The 18,146-nt window shown below is 42.9% G+C and overlaps 1 protein-coding gene across 1 annotated transcript in view; it reads right to left on the bottom strand.

Moving 5' to 3' along the window:
• Window positions 1-18,146, bottom strand: part of LOC137521637 (circularly permutated Ras protein 1-like) — a 123,266-nt gene that overhangs the window by 87,697 nt on the left and 17,423 nt on the right. Inside the window, exons 2-3 of the mRNA XM_068241147.1 lie at window positions 5,745-5,853; window positions 3,111-3,188 (exon numbers count right to left, since the gene is read on the bottom strand). Of these exons, the coding sequence (XP_068097248.1) occupies window positions 3,111-3,188; window positions 5,745-5,844 (178 nt within the window). The 5' untranslated portion in view covers window positions 5,845-5,853. The remainder of the gene's footprint in view (window positions 1-3,110; window positions 3,189-5,744; window positions 5,854-18,146) is intronic.

Below are 18,146 nucleotides of genomic sequence, written 5' to 3'. Positions count from 1 at the left end.
ACGCCGCACAACGTGATCCTCATATTTTTGGCACGCTAGCTGCAGTGTGCTGAATTCTGCTGCCTACAGTATGTACAGTATACGCTGTTCTCTAGTGCCTGCACTGTGTGCTGATTTACCTCCAGTGTGTACAGTGTAAGGTGTTACTCTGTGCCTTTACTGATTGTAAACCAGCTATATTGTATGCTGATCCCTGCTACTTTCAGTATGTACAGTATTAGCTGTAAAGCCTGGTACACACATACAATTTTGATTAGCCAATTTTAGCTCTGTTCATAAAATTCATTGTCTGTTGGCCCACTTACTGCACGGGGGTGGGAAAATTGGGGGTCAGTGATTGACCAATCAAAATTGTATGTGCGTATACATCTTTGATCTATGCCTATACTGATTGTAAATTATCTAAATAAAGAACAGGGGGCTCCATCCAATATTTCGATGGGCAGGCCCGTTATCTGTAGCTTACACCGCTGCTAAGTTCATGTACATTTGGCCCCACCCATGACCACGCCCATTTTTTTGCCTGCAGGCGCACAAATACCTCCCAGCCTGGTGCCCACAGGTGCCCCCGATCTCCAAGGACCCTGGAAACGCCCCTGTGTGGTATCAAATGAATTGTAAAATTATGCTGAGTGTGATTATGCATTATGTTTCTTGATGTGACCTATGGGCACGGAGAAAGCGGGCAAAACATGAATTGGGCAAAAATCTCTCCCTGTCTAACGGGGCACTGCCCTATTTAAATGTCACAAGGCAGGACTTGTATGTGTCATGACCCCTCCCATTTATAGTGAGGATTAAAACCCCAATGACACTGAGGTCCAGGGTCCAAAGTCCTACATCTGAAATCTTTGTCTAATAACATCCGACAGCCAGCTGGATACTGGCAAAAATCCCTTGGATTATTTCTCACAAAGGCATGGCAATCGCCATCTTGGACTTTCCGCTAAATACTTGCGATTGCCGCATGGACTACCAATAACGGTATTTGAACTGTATTTTAAGACATTCTGTTTCTCTTCATCTCTCCCCCTTTTCTATCAAATCAATCTGTTCTGCCGGACAGGTATATTTATCTGTGGGTTAAATTAAACTGTGTGTATGTAGTTTTAGAATAAACTAACAATTTTATCGTTCAGTGTTGTGCCTTTTCTGGTCATCTGATTTCTGCTACAACGAACGTGCCCTCTGAGGAGCCATACTACCGCATTGTTTTATTATTTTCTTAAAAAATTGTTGATTTGCTAGCTAGGTTGTAAATAACCGTTTCTTCCTTTTAGGAGTAGCTAGTTGGAGACTGTTTGCTCCATTCAACACGGACAGTGGTGGCAGTGAAATTACCCGATTTCCAGCGCAAAATTGATATTTTTGTTTACCGATTGTACATACAATCGGGATTGTACATGTATGGGCACCTCCAACCAATCTTAACCATTTACTACGCACACAGTGAATTTGCCTCCAGAAGTCTCTAGTTCATGAGACCTGTATGGCAACAGTGGCCTAGTAATACGGAATTGGTGAGTGATTGTCACATTACATATTGTCGACAGCGTTGTGACCAATCTTTATTGTCAGTCTGCTCACCGTACTTCCTGCTAATGCTAACGGGAGCAGATTAGACGAGATTAGCACGCTCTGTCACATTAATACTACCTTCTTCTGACGATCCAGCAAGCGGTCTTTTAATGTCTTGTAGACGGGATCGTGAGGTTGGATTGTCACATATAGCTTTTTTTTTCTATAACATTGCATCATTCTCTAAAATATGCAGTTTACAAATTACACTCTATATTTTAAATGAAACAGAGCAGAGCTAATGATCCTTTGAACTTCCTGGCAGAAAAACCTTAAAACAGCGAGACCGGTTGAGATAAGTGCTTCAGAAAATAGCATTGCTCTCTGACTAAATTCGTCGGAGAGCTCAGAGAAGCTCTTTTGCATAGATAACACGTGAAGTTTCTTAACTCTTCCTGTACTGGAAACAATATGAGACTCGTATCTGTGCTACTAATGTTCTGTTTCTTAGCTGTACTACACATACAAATCATTAGTCATAAGTTTATTTTCACTTCAGATTCCCTTTAAAATACATACGCAAAATAGTGTACAAGAAAAAACAAAAAACTTAAAATTAATAATAATAATTGATTGTTAAATCCTTTACCGTTACATCATTTCCCCCCAATAGATGGAGTGCTGGCGCAAGTTTTTTCTTTCCACTCAGGAAACAGGAACGGCCGTGCACTACGAGGAAAAATGGCCGACGAGGAGGGATTCCATAGCGCCACAGATTCCTGCTGGGTCACCTGATATTACTTAAAAGGAATAATTCATACATACCTTGGGCTTTCTCCAGCCCCCTTCAGCTTGATTTGTCCCTCTCCATCTTCCTCCGCCTTCTGAACGGGAGCACGGTAGCAGAGCAGGCGCAGCCTCACTGTGCATTCGCCGACTGGCCAAACTTACAGGAGCCAGAGTGGATGACCCAGAAGACGGAGGACGGCAACGAGGGAACGATCAGGAAGAAGGGGCTGGAGGAAGTCCCAGGTATGTATACCATGTCATCTCAGGTACACTTTAAGTATGCAAGCACCAGTGTTCCATAATTTCAGCATACCCACCAAAATAGCATACAAATACCACTGAACACATGCTAAGTCTGCAGCATGTAAATTAACTCCATAATACCTGCCGCCAGTGCTACATTTACAACCCAAGTTTCCAGCCCAGAGAGCGGTTGCAGGTCCTGGTGTGCAATGCCCACTATCCAAGTGGACATAGAGTTAGAATAAAAAATTGTCAGAGCAAAGCGAAGACCAAGTCCAGCAAGCGGGCAAGGGGACATTGATTTCACTTTAAATGTATGTTAGTTCAACAATGTATTGACATTTGTGTCATTAAAGCGGGGTATATCACTTTAAATGTGTTCTATTTTGACAATTTATGCCAGTTTGTTGGAACACTGGAATGAATTCCTATCAGAGTGTTTTGCCACATCGGTTGGCAATCTATAGGTGTATGGCCAGCTTTCCTGGTGCATGAAAATAATCTGCCTTGTACAGAACGTACTTTTCTGAATGCATATGTCCTGCTTTCACCATACTTACTGTAACCTGTAGATCCTGCAACTTCTTCTCCTATAACCCTGAAGTTGTCATAAGAATTTAGATCAGGCACATCAAAACCTGAAATCACAATGAAGAAGACAGTACATGAACTTACTAAGACATTAGTAGTCAATTAGTAACTTCAGCTCCCATACAGCGCACAGACATGCAACCGCTATGGTTGGGTAGTGTTATGTTTGTGCCCATTTGAGTTGCAAAAATCAATCAGCATTCCATCTTTTATAGATTTTAAGATATTAACTTTTTTATGAAGGCCAAAAGTTCACTAAGCCCCCCTCAAACAATATTGGGTGAACTTTCCATCTTTACAAAAACTTTAATATTGCAAATATACTATTAAATATGGAACAATGATGTTTGCAGCACAAATGGGCACAAATGCAGCACTACCCAAACATACTAGTTTCAGGTCCGTGCGCTGTTGCAGGGGGGCTGGGTGATGTTGCCATCTGACGGGAAAAATAATTGATATTATCTTCAAAACAAAGCAGCAAAAATCTTAAAGAGAAACCCTAACGGCATATAGTAGAATGCAGTAAATTATTCATTTTTATTATTCCAGTAAATTATCCACTTTTTCATTAAATATTGTGGTTTCAGAATCAATAAAAACCTCCCATAGCTCTATATTGCTGCATATTGCTATGTAGCCCTCCCACTGAGGCTTATATTAGGCTGTTTATTATGCAGATCCGTCCCCTCCCCCATCTGGGAGACCAGCTATATCTTCTACTGGCTTTAGAACTCAGTAAACAAACATTCCACAGAGACCACCTGCCAGTACGAAAGATATTGCCACCTGTAATACATTTCAGAAATTAAATCAGGGGAAAGATTTTACAAAGAGCAAACGCTGACTAAATAATGTATAAATGAATATTTAAAAAAAAAGAGCTGTGAATAAGACAAAAGTTTCCCATATTGGATACAGAGTTATTTGTCAGCACTTAGGCGGTGGTAAGCATCAATGTAAAGACTGGAGACATGGCCAGAATTTCTCAAGCGTGTTCTCTCCTTTGTTATTTATCTCCACTACTGTGATCGCATCAATGCAAGTTCACGTGGCTTCTTTTTGTCGCTTTTACACTACTTGTTAGGAACTTATTCTTCTGCAATACTGGTCAATTTTTTTTTTTTGTACATACTGTATTTCTTTCTCTTCTGTTTTCAAGTATAGTTTGTTGGCAAAGTAATTATTTTCTATGGTTTCAAAATGTTGTACGAAAACTAGTAGTTCAATTACAATAATAGTGTATCACCTGCCACAGGAATAGGAGAGTTTTGCTTCAATGTATTCTAACTTAGAGGTAAATATAAAGTACCGTATATACTCTCATACAAGCCGAATTTCTGACCCCCACAAAGGGGGCCAAAAGTTGGGGGGTCGGCTCGTATGCGAGTCTTGGTCCCGGTGGTGCACGGCCCCCCCTCCCCGCTCCCCCCGCGGCCGCCGCTGCTATTACCTGCTCAGCCAGTGGCTGCTTCCTCTAATCCGGGTTCCCCTCTCCAATCTCCACGCGCATAAGTGTTTCACAGCAGCGCGCCTGGCTATAGAAACCGGACGTTCTACCCCACTTCCTATGCGTTTTCTAGCGGCCATTTTGGATGGGGACCCATGGGCATGGCATTTCTGGAGTGGAGCAGCAGTGACTTTGCGCTGGAGCTGTTTGGCAGTATGTCGGACGTGGAGGTGAGGCCCTACACAGCGGAGGACCTGATTCTACAAGTGCAGCTTCTGCTGACCTCCCAGACCCCGGAATTTATATAGTGTGTTATCTCTTTAAAAAAATGGATCCGGATAGCAGCCGTATTCATACCTGATTGAAAACGTATGCAAACGGACCGGATCCGGATAGGAACCGTACGGGTCCGGTCCGGACATCCGTTCCATTTTTCCCAAAAACGCAAGTGTGAACGGGGCCTAAGTGGCCACTTTGGAAAATGTATTTGGGCCCTGATGCTTAAATGATACACATGGGAACAAAGATGATGGATGGAAGGTGAGTATTAGTTATGGTTAGCAGTTATGGTTAGGCACTCTTTTAGGATGGTTAGGGGAGGTAATGGGTATCAGTTAGGGTTTGGTGGTTAGTGTTAGACTTCAGTGCCCCTAGTAGTTTATTGGGCCTTATGATGATGACTATCGAAATCTCCAAGTACTACTGGAGTAACAAAGTGAGTCAGAAACTGTATATTTAAAGCCCATCTCCAAAATAACAGATAGCCCAATCTCAAAATATCAGATAGCTAAGTAATGTATGTGCTCGGATGCTATCCTTTTGTGTGAAGTGAGATTTCTACATTTAAAAGTCTTGAAATTTTGATCACATGACCAGAAGCACAACATCATCTGCTTATGATGCTTGAATTGCATAATTTCCATTGTCAAGACTGTAAGGCGACAGGCACAGACTAAATCTGTCTGTGAAGATTGTAACCTACAGCCATGTCAGATCTATATTGGTACAGATAAATATTGGTTGGTGGCACATAGCTGACAGGTTGAGGAAACAACAGTGAAATCTGTGCTTTCACACTTTTATGCTATGCTTTATAACCTCTGCATTCCTCTCACCCCTCCCTCATCCCCACACCTGGCCTGGTTGCACTTACCTTCCTGGGGTTGAGAAACCACTACAGTGCTGGGATGGCTGGGTTGCTGAATTTCACCTTTTGAGTCAGCAACATAAATGTATCTGCAGCCAAATTCCATGACAGAGACCTGTAAAAAAGGCTCAGTGAGTAGTAGTCATCGGTACCCATGCATATCGAGTCACACAGAGTTAAGGTGATGCAATTATACTTATTTAGGCCTTTTTTCCATGGGGGGCTGAACTATGCGCTTTTCCGGCAGTTCAGCTTCCTGTTGCCAGCCACAATTTCATGCAGCCAAATGGCAGTGTTTGTTAACACCATGTTTGTCTCGCAGTGGCGTTACCCAACGGCAAAAAAACACAACTTGTCCACTGCCCATGCCGAGCGCTACAATTCATAGCCTTCTTCTTACTATGGAAAATAGGCCTTAGTATAGCGATAATCTCAATGAATGCACATATACTTCTCTTACAACTCAGTTTAAAGAGGAACTGTAACCAAGGATTGAAATTCATCCCAATTAGTAGACGATACCCCCTTTCCCATGAGAAATCTCAATGGCCTCAATTCACTAAGCTTAACTCCTGTCTTTAATAACTCTTCTGAGCTGTTTTACAGTTATCACCATGGTGATATAATTGTGATAACTGTAAAACAGTTCAGAAGAGTTATTAAAGACAGGCGTTAAAGAGAAACTCCAACCAAGAATTGAACTTTTTCCCAATCAGTAGCTGATACCCCATTTTACATGAGAAAGACAATGATTTTCACAAACAGACCATCAGGGGGCGCTGTGTGACTGATTTTGTGCTGAAACCCCTCCCACAAGAGGCTCTGAATACCGTGGTACTGCTGGCAAACTGCCACAATGTAACAATGTTCAGAGACAGGAAATAGCTGTTATTAGCTGTCTGTAACAGACAGAGCAGCTAGAAACAGCTAAATAACCTGCCCACAGTAACAATGTCACCATGTAATAAATGTCAGAATGTGAATCTGGGAGAGGAAAGATTTTACAATGAGCAAACACTGACTAAATCATTTATACATAATTATGGTAAAAAATGAAGCACTTTTTTTACTACATTATTTTCACTGGAGTTCCTCTTTAAGCTTAGTGAATTGAGGCCAATATTTTCTCAAATAGATTATCAGGCTAGTCTGCATGGAGGATATTGTAGTGAAACCCCTCCCACAGTATGATGTCAGGCACTGTCTGTAAACCTTGTTGCATTGTGGGAAATAACAGCTGTTTCCAACTGCCAAGCATCTCCCTCTGTGCATATGTATATCTATTAAAAAAACAAAACAACCTTTTAGCCTAATTGTTAGTGGGTGTGTTTATAAAAAATAGCAGTTGGTGCTGTTTTTTCATGTATGCAAATAATAAAGATGATGACGTGCAGGCAATTGTGGATTAAACAACATGAACAAATAGGCAAACATTTAGGACAGCAGTGACCCACTAACCCACACATATATGTAAATTTTATGGCATCCCCTCAACCAATCTGAATTGAAGAAGCCACTTGGTTGATAGCAAAATGTCTGACAAAAGGAAAATATTTGTTAAAAAAAAAAAAAAGCTGAATCTGTCTTTGCATGTACAGTATAGATAGACCACCAAAACAAGGCCAGGAAGATAACATGACAATATGAAAAATCACACTCACATTCAACACACTGATCCTAATTTACTAAGACGACGGGGTGCATGCCTCAATATTTTAATTTGTCATTGACCATTCTAGTTGGTCCATTCATATGAATTACGTCTTTCCCCTGAGTCCATGGCGGTCTGGAGGGGGGATAGTAATTAACAAGAAACTTGCTGCCGCTTAGATCCTTCGTTGCTCCCTGTCAATACCCGCTACCCGGGGTAGAGTTAACAGCCATAGGCTCCCCGCTGAGGTGCGGGCTGGGTTGAGACGAAGACAAAAGGAGGAACCCAACGGGATCACAGCAAGGCAAGACGAACGGACGATTTAATCTGTCGGTGGGGTGGTAAGAGCCAGTTGCCCTGCAGTGTGTATCTCATGTAACTGGGAGGAACTGTGCAGCCTGAGCCTTGTCACGGCTTATGATCACTATTCATGCCTATGCAGGAGCCACATTATCCAGCACTCTGGGGAGTTTAGAGGATTGGTACTGGTACCAGAGTGAATGGGATGTGTGTGGGTGTGCTGAGCAGTATGGTGTTAAGGAGCGCTCCGCATTATTTTAATTGATTTTAGGGCAGGACGGTGATTGTATTTTCTATTTTCAATAAAGGTAATTATATTTAGTTACAAGTTTCTTACTATTACCTAAACCGCAATTGTTTTTCTATACGTGCAGCTGCTCCTGTAAGTTTACAGTTAAGGGTCAGTAGTTACGGGTGAGTGAGAAAGACAGGTTAATTGTTCTGAGGGATAGTAATTAACGCCAACGGTGCTTTTGCAAGAGCAGGGTGAGACATTTTTCGGTTTCACCCTGTGCCCAAATTTCGAAGCGCCGTTTTTGCATGTATGCCATGGGAGGTGCACAGCAGCAGCTGCACCATCATCTATCACTCTTCCTGGCTAAAATGTTTTCCTGGAAGGTAGCCAGATGTTGGTGACAATAGCGATAGATGAGAGAGATCATGAATTCTAATCATTTATACAGAAACCCATCACTGTTCCCCCAGGTAAAGCGCAGATTCATGTCTGTACACATCTATTTTTAGTGTACAACAAGTTATTTCAATGCATAAAAGACAAATTAGTCATATATTTCAACATCAGCATAATATCTTGTGCATGTGTTGACTGTCATCATTTTCCACTATCACAAAAGTTGATTAGCTGGTTTGGATTTTTCCTGTCGGGGTATAGAGGGGTCAGACTCTATACTGTATATACTCTTCACAGGGAAAAGCCACAGCTTATTATAAGCCTGCTGGGCATCGCCATCTCGGTTTGTCATATGAACCAGCTATCAAGAGACGCTTCAGTCTTTTCTAGATGAATTGAGTGCAAACAGGAAGTGGCCAGAAAATCTGTTCTGTGGAGAATCTTGACTCATATTAATCAGTGTATTTAGCCTGTAGTTTTATCTGAAAACTTTTATAACACTTTTCAGATTAAATAACCCAATCCCATTGCCCTGCTTTAGCATAGGCAGCATGGTAGTTTAGAAGATAGTTCTATCACCTTGTATTGCTGGGTGCCGATTCAATTCCCAGCCAGGACTCTCTCTGCATGGAGTTTGCAAGTCTTCCCGTGTTTGTGTGGGTTTCCTCTGGGCACTCTGGTTTCTTCCCACTTCCTAAAAACATACAAATAAGTTAATTGGCCTTCCCCTGAAATTGGCCCTAGATTATGATGGACACAAGACTATGGTAGGGATTAGATTGTGAACTGCCCTGAGGTACTCTGACCAGACATCCCATTTTACCTGGGACACGTCCCAGGTTCAGGGTCTCCTGTCCCATGCTGCAATGTGTCCCAGGTAATGTCCCACTTTTGGCCGCCGGGTGTCCCAGCCGTGGGACTCTGTGGCCGCATGAGGTAATGTTTGCCTCATTTACCGTTTGTGGAGTCAGAGTAATCTTTTTCTGCTGCATTTCATGTGTCAGAGGTAATGGTAGTTGCATTTCATTTGTCAGAGGTAACGGTTGCTGCAGTTATTACTTGATGGTGATAGAGACTGCATTTGCTACTTTGAGGTTATTGTTGCAGCATTTGTCATTTTGGGGACTCATGGTTATTAAATGGTATACTAATCAGCAGCTTCTACAGGTTTCACAATCTATTCCCACCATAGTCATAGTCATTTTAGGGACTCATGGTTATTAAATGGTATACTAATTAGAAGCTTCTGCAGGTTTCACAATCTATGCCCACCATAGTCATAGTTATTTTGGGGACTCATGGTTATTAAATGGTATACTAATCAGCAGTTTCTGCAGGTTTCACAATCTATTCCCACCATAGTCATAGTCTAATGTTCTACGATATTATTATATATTTATATAGCACTGGCATCTAAGGCAGCACTTTGCAGAGAGTGTAGTCATGTCCTTGGCGGAGCTCACAATCTAATCCCGGCCATATTCAAAGTCTAATGTCCCACCATATCATTATTATGTATTTATGTAGCACTTGCATCTTCTGCAGCACTTTAAAGAGTACATAGTCTTGTCATGGACTGACATCCATGATGCAAAACCCCCATTTCACCACATCATTGTAGGAACAGTGCTTTTTCTTGTGTGTTTGGGGAACATTGCCTAATTACCTTTGGTTTGGTTTTGTTCTGGCCCACTGCCTCAGTTACATTACAGTTCGCTCCGCCCACACCATGACATGGACATGCCCATTTTTCCACAGTGGTCATGGGCACGCCCATTTTTTTTTGGCACAGCACTAGCACCCCCTTCTGTCCCAGGTTGAGCCAAGAAAAATCTGGTCACTGTACCTGAGGGACAGTTAGTGACAAGACCATAAATATAGTAAAGCACTGCAGAAGATGTTGGCAATACATAAGTACTAAAAATATGAATCATAATAATTTAGGATCCAGCCTTGGGCACTGCAGTAGGCAGAGTATAATTTTGGCACATGTTAAAAATGTATATGAGTATAGCACGCCTACGAAAATGCGGGCAATGATGAATGGTCATTCCCTGTTCTAATTCCCATTGTCTGAGCAGTATCTCTTATGAACAAATATAAGGTGCATCCATGGGCCTCAGATGTAAAGCAGTTCACAGGGGTAGTCACGGGCAATGGTAGAGGTCCGTCAAACCTCCAAACGAATTTGCAACTCGATCCTTGTAGTGGGAACAATTCTCCAACCTTTATCTTACTGGTCCAGCTGAACCAGTATGCTGTATCACTGCATCCTATATAATAAAACCTGTGTCCCTGTGTCCGTGCGTTTAGCCTAGCGCACAAGTGTGGCATGTGGGCGGACTTGGAGGATGGTTGCAGGGGGCAGACGTGTGCGCGCATAGGTGGGTAGCCGTGCATATGCATAATTCGGCCTGTGTTGGAGTGCAGCTATTGTGGGGGAGGAGAGAAGGGGGTGAGGGGGTTAACGGCAGAGCACTAGCTTCCGTTTAAAAACGTATTACTAGTTATGAATAAAATATAAAATTGGAGAATTGTTACCACTACAAGGCTCGAGTCCAGACTTGATCTGTTGCAGTATCTCTTTCGATCATGTATGTGACAATGTTTGTGGCTTTGTCTGTCGAAAGATTACAAAAACACTGTTTCCTTCCAGGTATTTTCCATCTATCTCTGATTTTTATGAAAAATACAAGCAGAACGTTGGTACACAGAGGGAGTTGTATGGTGCACAGACTGCCAATAAACTTCGAATTCGGTAATTTAACGAACTGGAAAAAGTTATCGCAAAGACAATGATGAATCGCGGCCATAGCGACTTATGTATGCTCCGTGCACCCATTTTCTTCTCCTTTGTAGCTCCCTGAGGCTTTGGGACGTCCTCAATGCCTGGCTCCGATGTGTCATGTGACCCAGTGTGTGTCAGGTGACACGCCAGGGAGCTACTGTATATGAGCATGACACAAAGCCTCTGGGAGCTACAGAAGAGAAGAAAACGGGTGCATGGAGCATTTGTAAGTCGCTACCGCTACGCAATACTCTGCAAACTGCAGTAGGAACTCTTCCCCGCCAGGCATGCTGGTTAGTTGAAACTGCCGGATGCCTGAGTTCCAGTTAACCGGGCCTCTACTGTAGTTGGTGGGGTGTACACTCACATACCTATCCTTCTGGCTGTAGCTGGGATAACATTTTTTTGCACATTTAAAACCTAACCACTCCAATTTTAAGATGAAGAAAAAGAATATAAAAACAAAATAAAACATGGCGTTGCTCAGGTATGTATTTGGTTGTTGTTGTATTCGGACACTTTTTCTAACCTTGACAAACAGTCACTCAATAGGAAGCAGTTTACATTTTCCCATTGAAATGAAGCAAACAAATCTGATTGGCTGATTTTTGCTCTGCCCCTTTTGAGATTTGAACCCCAGTCTCCCAATGACTGACTGCACCAAGGTTGAGGCCTCTGCCATTAACAGTGTAAGAATGGCAGCAATTGAAATATTGCCATGTAAAATCAATAGGTTAATTTTGATTGGCTTTTGTAGGCTCCACCCACTTTCCAGTGCAGTGAGTGAAGGATCGGGGTAATGTGACAGTGACGAGGCTGGTTTGTTAGCAATCTGGCAGCAGCATTCTGCACTAATTGCTGGCGGAGCAGGTCCTTTTTGGGGAGGCCTGCATAAAGGGCATTGCAGTAGTCCGTGATGTGATGAAGGCGTGATCTAGTGTTGGAAGATCCTCTGGAGAAATCAGATGTTTAATTTTTGCAATGTTCTTCAGATGAAAGTAGGAGGATTTGACTACGTTCGAAATTTGGTTACTGAAACTCAATTCCCCATCGATTAGCACACCAAAGCTGCGCACAAGGTTGGAGCTCTTTATGTCTGAATTCCCAATCCTGATTGGTGTTGATTTAGGAAAGAGCTGTTTTGATGGCAAGTGCTGGCTTTGGACAAACAGGACCTCAGTTTTATCAGCATTCAGTTTCAACCAGTTATTATTATTCATCCACGCCGGTAGCTCAACTAAGCAAGAATTTATTTTTGGAGCAGGGTCTGTTCCACCAGGTTTGAAGGAAAGGTATAGCTGTGCGTCATCAGCGTGGCAGTGGTAAGTCAGGCCATGTCGTTAGATAATTGTACCGAGTGGCAACATGTAGACTGGAAACAGCAGAGGGGATAGGATTGATCCTTGTGGCACTCCGAGTTTTAGAGGTGCAGGGGTGTACATGACAGGTCCTAGGGATACTCTCTGTGTTCTGTCAGTCAGCATGAGACTCCCAGACCAGGTAGTAAGGGTTCTAAAAACAAAGTTTTGTTGAAATCGGTCCAGGCATTTTTGAGTGATGGCAGCAAATACACACATGTCTAATGTGTATGTATGTATATGTATGTGTATCCGTGTGTATATGTGTGTGTGTATATATGTGTGTATCCAGGCGACTTGGTGGCGATCAACCACATGATTCGATTATTATAATCAAATCAGATGAAAATCCGTGCCAAGTGCATGCCCGACCAACAATGCGACCAATTTTGGTCCCAAAATTGGTTGCATAGTCGATCGCGCCTGCTGCAAGATGTTGGGCCAACTTGCCCGATCGGGTGCATGGCGATAATGACGTGCAATTTCAGGACGGTCAACGAATGCGAAGAAACCCCTGGCGCTGTCCCTCCCTAATGTTAAATGTTCCACCTAGTAAGGGTGTGTGTTTGTGACATCAGAAGTTACACACATGGCCACGTTACTAGGCAACCACGTGGCACGCATGAATGGAGAATCCTGGAAGCAGCGGAGGACAAGCCTAGGCTGCGGACAGGTAACGTATCACTTGCACGGAGCACAGGGGGGACATTTAACATTAGGGGGAAAGCGTCGGGGCAGCGAGGCGGCATCACAAGGCTGATTACAGATTCATTTCATGCTGAAATCGATTGGGAATCGGCCTGCAGTGTATGGGCAGCTGACAGATCTCTCTCTAATTAGATTAGATTAAGAGAGAGATTTGTCTCCTGGTCGAATCTGCCCATCATCGCTAGATGTATGGCTACCTTTACTCCACCACTACTTCTCTGTTGCTATTTAAAGCCACTGGACCAATCACCTAGCAACATGCAGCATATATCCCATTTATGGCCCCTCTGTCATCTGTTACGCTTGTCTATTGTCTACTCGTTGCCACCTTATACATGAAGTATCACTCTCTGTCACACTATGGGGTCCTCTTGTATATCCAACACTGTTATATCGCACTTGTGCTGGTCCTGATGGGAGACAGGTAGTGCACACGAGTGGTTTTATGCCAGCAATTACCTCCAAGAGCACTGAAAGCCTCATTTAGTCTATAAAGGGTTGACAACAAGGGAGAAACACAGGGACACAACTTTTTACACAGGATCATTTTTTTTTGGCCAATTGATTGAACTAGAGGACACTGTTTTTGAATCGGCTTAAAAAAAATACTGAGACTAAGAGTAAAATATATAGACACATAAAGGTGTAATGTGATTGGTAGATCATAAAATACAAGAACTTAAACTACCCAGGAAACACTGCAGCCTTGCTGAAGACAAGTCCTACATACACTACAGAATGTTTTGGTGTGTATGTAACTAAAAACCAATAATAAAGACTATTTATAATGTATGCTTTGTGTTTTATGATTATTTCATCAGTAGACTGGATATTTCAGCAATTTTTCCAAAATGTATTTACTGTAGTTAGACTTTAAAAGAAACCTGTAAGTACATAAAAAAAATGTAAAAAAAGTTTCACTTACCTGGGACTTCTGCCAACCCCTTGCAGATGTCCTGTTCCTGCGCAGGGATCAAACAATCCTCCGGTCCCCCGCCGCAGCTGAGCTTCGTTATTGTTGACTGAGCCTGTCGCCTCCAAAAATATCTATATATCCCCTTTTGGTGTTGCATGTACATCGCTGTCTATTCCAACATCTTGTAAGCAAACAAGAATGAAGCCTGACGAAGGCTGTACAGCCCGAAAGCTTGATTACTCTTATTCTTTTAAGTGAGCCAATAAATGGTATCATCCTGACTCAAAACTTTCATTTGCATAGGACTCTTTCTTCCATTGATACTGTGATTTGCATATCTCTTATGCTGGGAATACACGTTACATTTTTCGCGTTCGATTCGGCACGCGATCTATCAGCCATTCGATTTTCTGCTCGATTCTCTTATCTTCCACTCGTTTTTCGTATCTTTTTTCCATTCACTTCTATGAGAAATCGAGCGGAACAGAATCGAGTGGAAAGTCGAACATGTCGGAATTTTATCATCGACGGCATCTATCGGAACGATTCTCCGCAAGAAAACGTAACGTGTATTCCCAGCATAAATAGTGTTGCAATTTCACCTGTGACGAGTGTAATTGTGGTAACTTGCGGAAATTCAATGCCCTGGATTCCAATGCATTTACAGAGAGTTTAACCGAAACTGGAAATTGTCCTGGAAACTTGAAGCGCAATTCAAAAACATTTTTGAGTGATTTTGCTCACCTTTTCTACCTGGTTCAAATGACGTTCAGTTCATTTCTTTATAATTTGCAGAACTGGTTCCATTAGAGAAGGAAACAATGTGATACACAAAATAGAAAGCCTCTGCAAACACATTTATCTGTTAGTAGCCATTAAAACATGACGGGCTGCGTCAGAAAGGAATGTGGAGAAATACTGTTCTGCAGAATAATGCTCTCACGCGGTTGTCTAGGCTTCCTTCCGTGACTTCAGAGTCAGACAAACCGGAGTGACGGGTTGGTGAAATATGATGTGTGCAAAAGACATTTACAATGTCAAGGAGAAAATAAGAGTTGCTGTTTTCTCCGTCTGAGGGCAAAGCTCTTCTGTTATAAATATGACATCTCAAAGAGGAGCTTTGCCAAAAGAAGATAGTAAGGGGAAAAAGAAATCAAGATATTGCAAAGTAAGGAGGTAAGAATAGAAGATGGATCAAGAAATGAATGATACTCGCTATGTAATTCATTCATGTTGTTTGATCCTCCGTGAGCCTGCAAGTCAGCATCTTTACTACCCAGCAGACATGAAAAGAAAACACACAGCACCAACTGCCATTAACTGAAAACACACACACAGAGATACTGCTTGCTTGGCAGTTGGCAGCAGCCATTATCTCTCACAATGCAACGAGGTTCACAGACCGGAAACTGTCATGGCTATGGCACTGGCATCACGATGTGGGAGTGGTTTCACCCAAGGATGGATCTGGGGGGGGGGGGGGGGGGCAGGCGGGTATCTTGCCCCAGGCGCAGTTTGTTGAATTCATAAAAAGGCGTCAAAATTTGGATGGGGAATGGCAGTTTAGGCGCCAAAACCTGACCTTGCCCCAGGCGCAACTTGGTCTAGATCCGTTCCTGGTTTCACCACAAAATCAACCATACACACCCCCCTGATGATCTATCCCAGAAAAGGTAAAGATTTCTCATGGGGAAAAGGGTTATTTAGCATTAACGTTCCTCCTTAATGCCGTACCAGTATAATAATGTCATACAAATCATTTATTACGAATATCGTTTCTTTATAGTCTAGAAACTTCCATGGTCATAAACAGTGGTGCTAATCCGGATTCCGGATATCTGGATTACCCGGATATCCGAACTTCTTTCAGCTATCCGATTCGGATTCGGATTTCAGATTTCTGTGCAAATCCTAATAGCACTATGGGGATATTTGGTCGCATACCCGGATATCCGTGGATTTCCGAATCCGAATACTGTAACTAAGGAGATGATGTCATTGAGCCAATTAGAGGGCTCCCAGCAGAAGCCCTAGCAACCAATCACAGGAGGGAACCCTGGCCAACCCCACCTGACCTCATTGAGCCAATCAGAGGGCTCCCAACCTTAGCCCTAGCACCCAATCACAGAAAGGAACCCTGGCCAGCCCCCCCCCCCTGTATAATAAGGATGGCTGCCATGATGAGAAATATCATCCTTGCTTGTGAATGCTCACTGAGAGACATGCTCCAGTGCTGCAGGCCTAGCAAGTGCTGTATACAGTGATAAACCTAAAGCTGTTCAGTAATATAAAAGAGTAAACAGAGCTGCCAACAGGATAAAAAGTATTAAAAAGTTTAAAATCCTCAGGAGGTGCTGGTGGACTCGCCTCCCCGAAGTAGACAGGAGTTTTTATACAACAACAGGTTTATTCATATACTCCAAAACAAACAGTGCAACGCATTTCACGGGCATATTCCCGCTTCCTCAGACAATAAACAGATAGGAGTACACTGTAAAAGACAGAGACAGATAAAGTGTCCTTAGACCAATATATATGTGTTGAATAATATATAAAGTTTTGTGTATAATGATTAAGGTGACAATAGGATTTAATTTAATAGTTGTGGGGATAGTGGGAATTAAGGTGAAGGGGCTGTAGGGAGGAAAAAGGGGTTGTGGTAAAATGGTAAGGTTAAGGTAATGGTAAAAAAAAGTGTGGGGAGGAAAAAGAGGGGGAACAAACAATATGCAGTATTAGGACTTACCAGTATAGTCTCAAGCGCCTCTGTACTGGTAAGTCCGGGAATGGCTGTTTATATACCTGTGTGGATGTCTGTTGCACAATCACCTGGTTGGTGGGGGGTGGGTGATGGGCGGGTAGTAGTTTCCTCCTTATCCATATGAAACTACTACCCGCCCATCACCCAGCCCCCACCCCCCACCAACCAGGTGATTGGGCAACAGACATCCACAGACATTACTACAGAACTGCTGTGCTGCTGAGCAGTGCCAGTGTGACAGTTAGTGTGCACTAGTGTCTTCTCCTCTGCTGTCTGACTGTCACTAGGCACATGGCACGTGGCGCTTGGCACATGGCAGGTGGCACTTGGCAGGTGGCACTTGGCAGGTGGCACTTGGCATGTGTCACATGCCAAGTGTCACTTGCCAAGTGCCACTACCAAGTGCCATGTCCAGCATGCTCCTGGCAGACGTTACACCTGCTGCATTGCCCTGCTACTGCTGCCTTTGCTGCTCCCACCGCCAGTGTGCCACAGGCCACTGCTGCTGTGCCGATACCACCTATATTTAACCCAAAACATAATTGCTGCGTCATTTTTTGGAGGTGTCTGGGCTGAAAACTGTCATGTCCCCGATGTGCAGTTGGACTTTGGACACAATGTGGGGAGGACTTAAAATGTGGGGAGGACTTAAAATCCCCTCCTCAAAAAAAAAAAAAAAAAAAAAAATGGCTGTCAATTAACATCAGGACTAGGTTCCAGACAGCGGTCGTGTCGACCACTGTCTGGAACCTAGTCCTGATGTTAATTGACAGCCATTTTTTTTATTTTTTTTTGAGGCGGGGGATTTTAAGTCCTCCCCACATCATCAATTAGCAATTCCCTTTAAAAAAAACATGATGCTACATGCCTCATTTACCCTAAAAAAGTTTTAAAAGCAATTTAAAGGCCACTTCCGGTTTTCTAGTCGGATATCCGAATCCGCCTGGATATCCCGGATAATGCGTTCGGATATCCGCATGTACGCGGATATCTGAACATTCGGATACGGATATCCGGGTATCCAGATTTTGAAAAGGGGTATCCGAGCAGCAGTGGTCATAAATGGTATTTGTCCAGATCTTTCTGATTTGTATAATGTTGTGGGATGATGATGAAGGTACTGGGACTCTTGGATAAGGAGGCTTCAGCTCCAAGGTATTTTGCTGCAGGATTTTTTCCTGGCTTCAGGCGCAGAGGCGCTCCATGCATTTGAATGATGTGCTGGGAACTGCTGTGGTGAATGTAAATTAGCCATTTTTATTTATTCAATTAAGGTAACATTGAATTTATTTTAT

The sequence above is a fragment of the Hyperolius riggenbachi genome, chromosome 6, assembly GCF_040937935.1.
Source record: "Hyperolius riggenbachi isolate aHypRig1 chromosome 6, aHypRig1.pri, whole genome shotgun sequence".
Classification (NCBI taxonomy): Eukaryota; Metazoa; Chordata; class Amphibia; order Anura; family Hyperoliidae; genus Hyperolius; species Hyperolius riggenbachi.
Note: the sequence above shows the minus strand (reverse complement) of the source record. Positions and strands in the feature narration are given on the sequence as shown.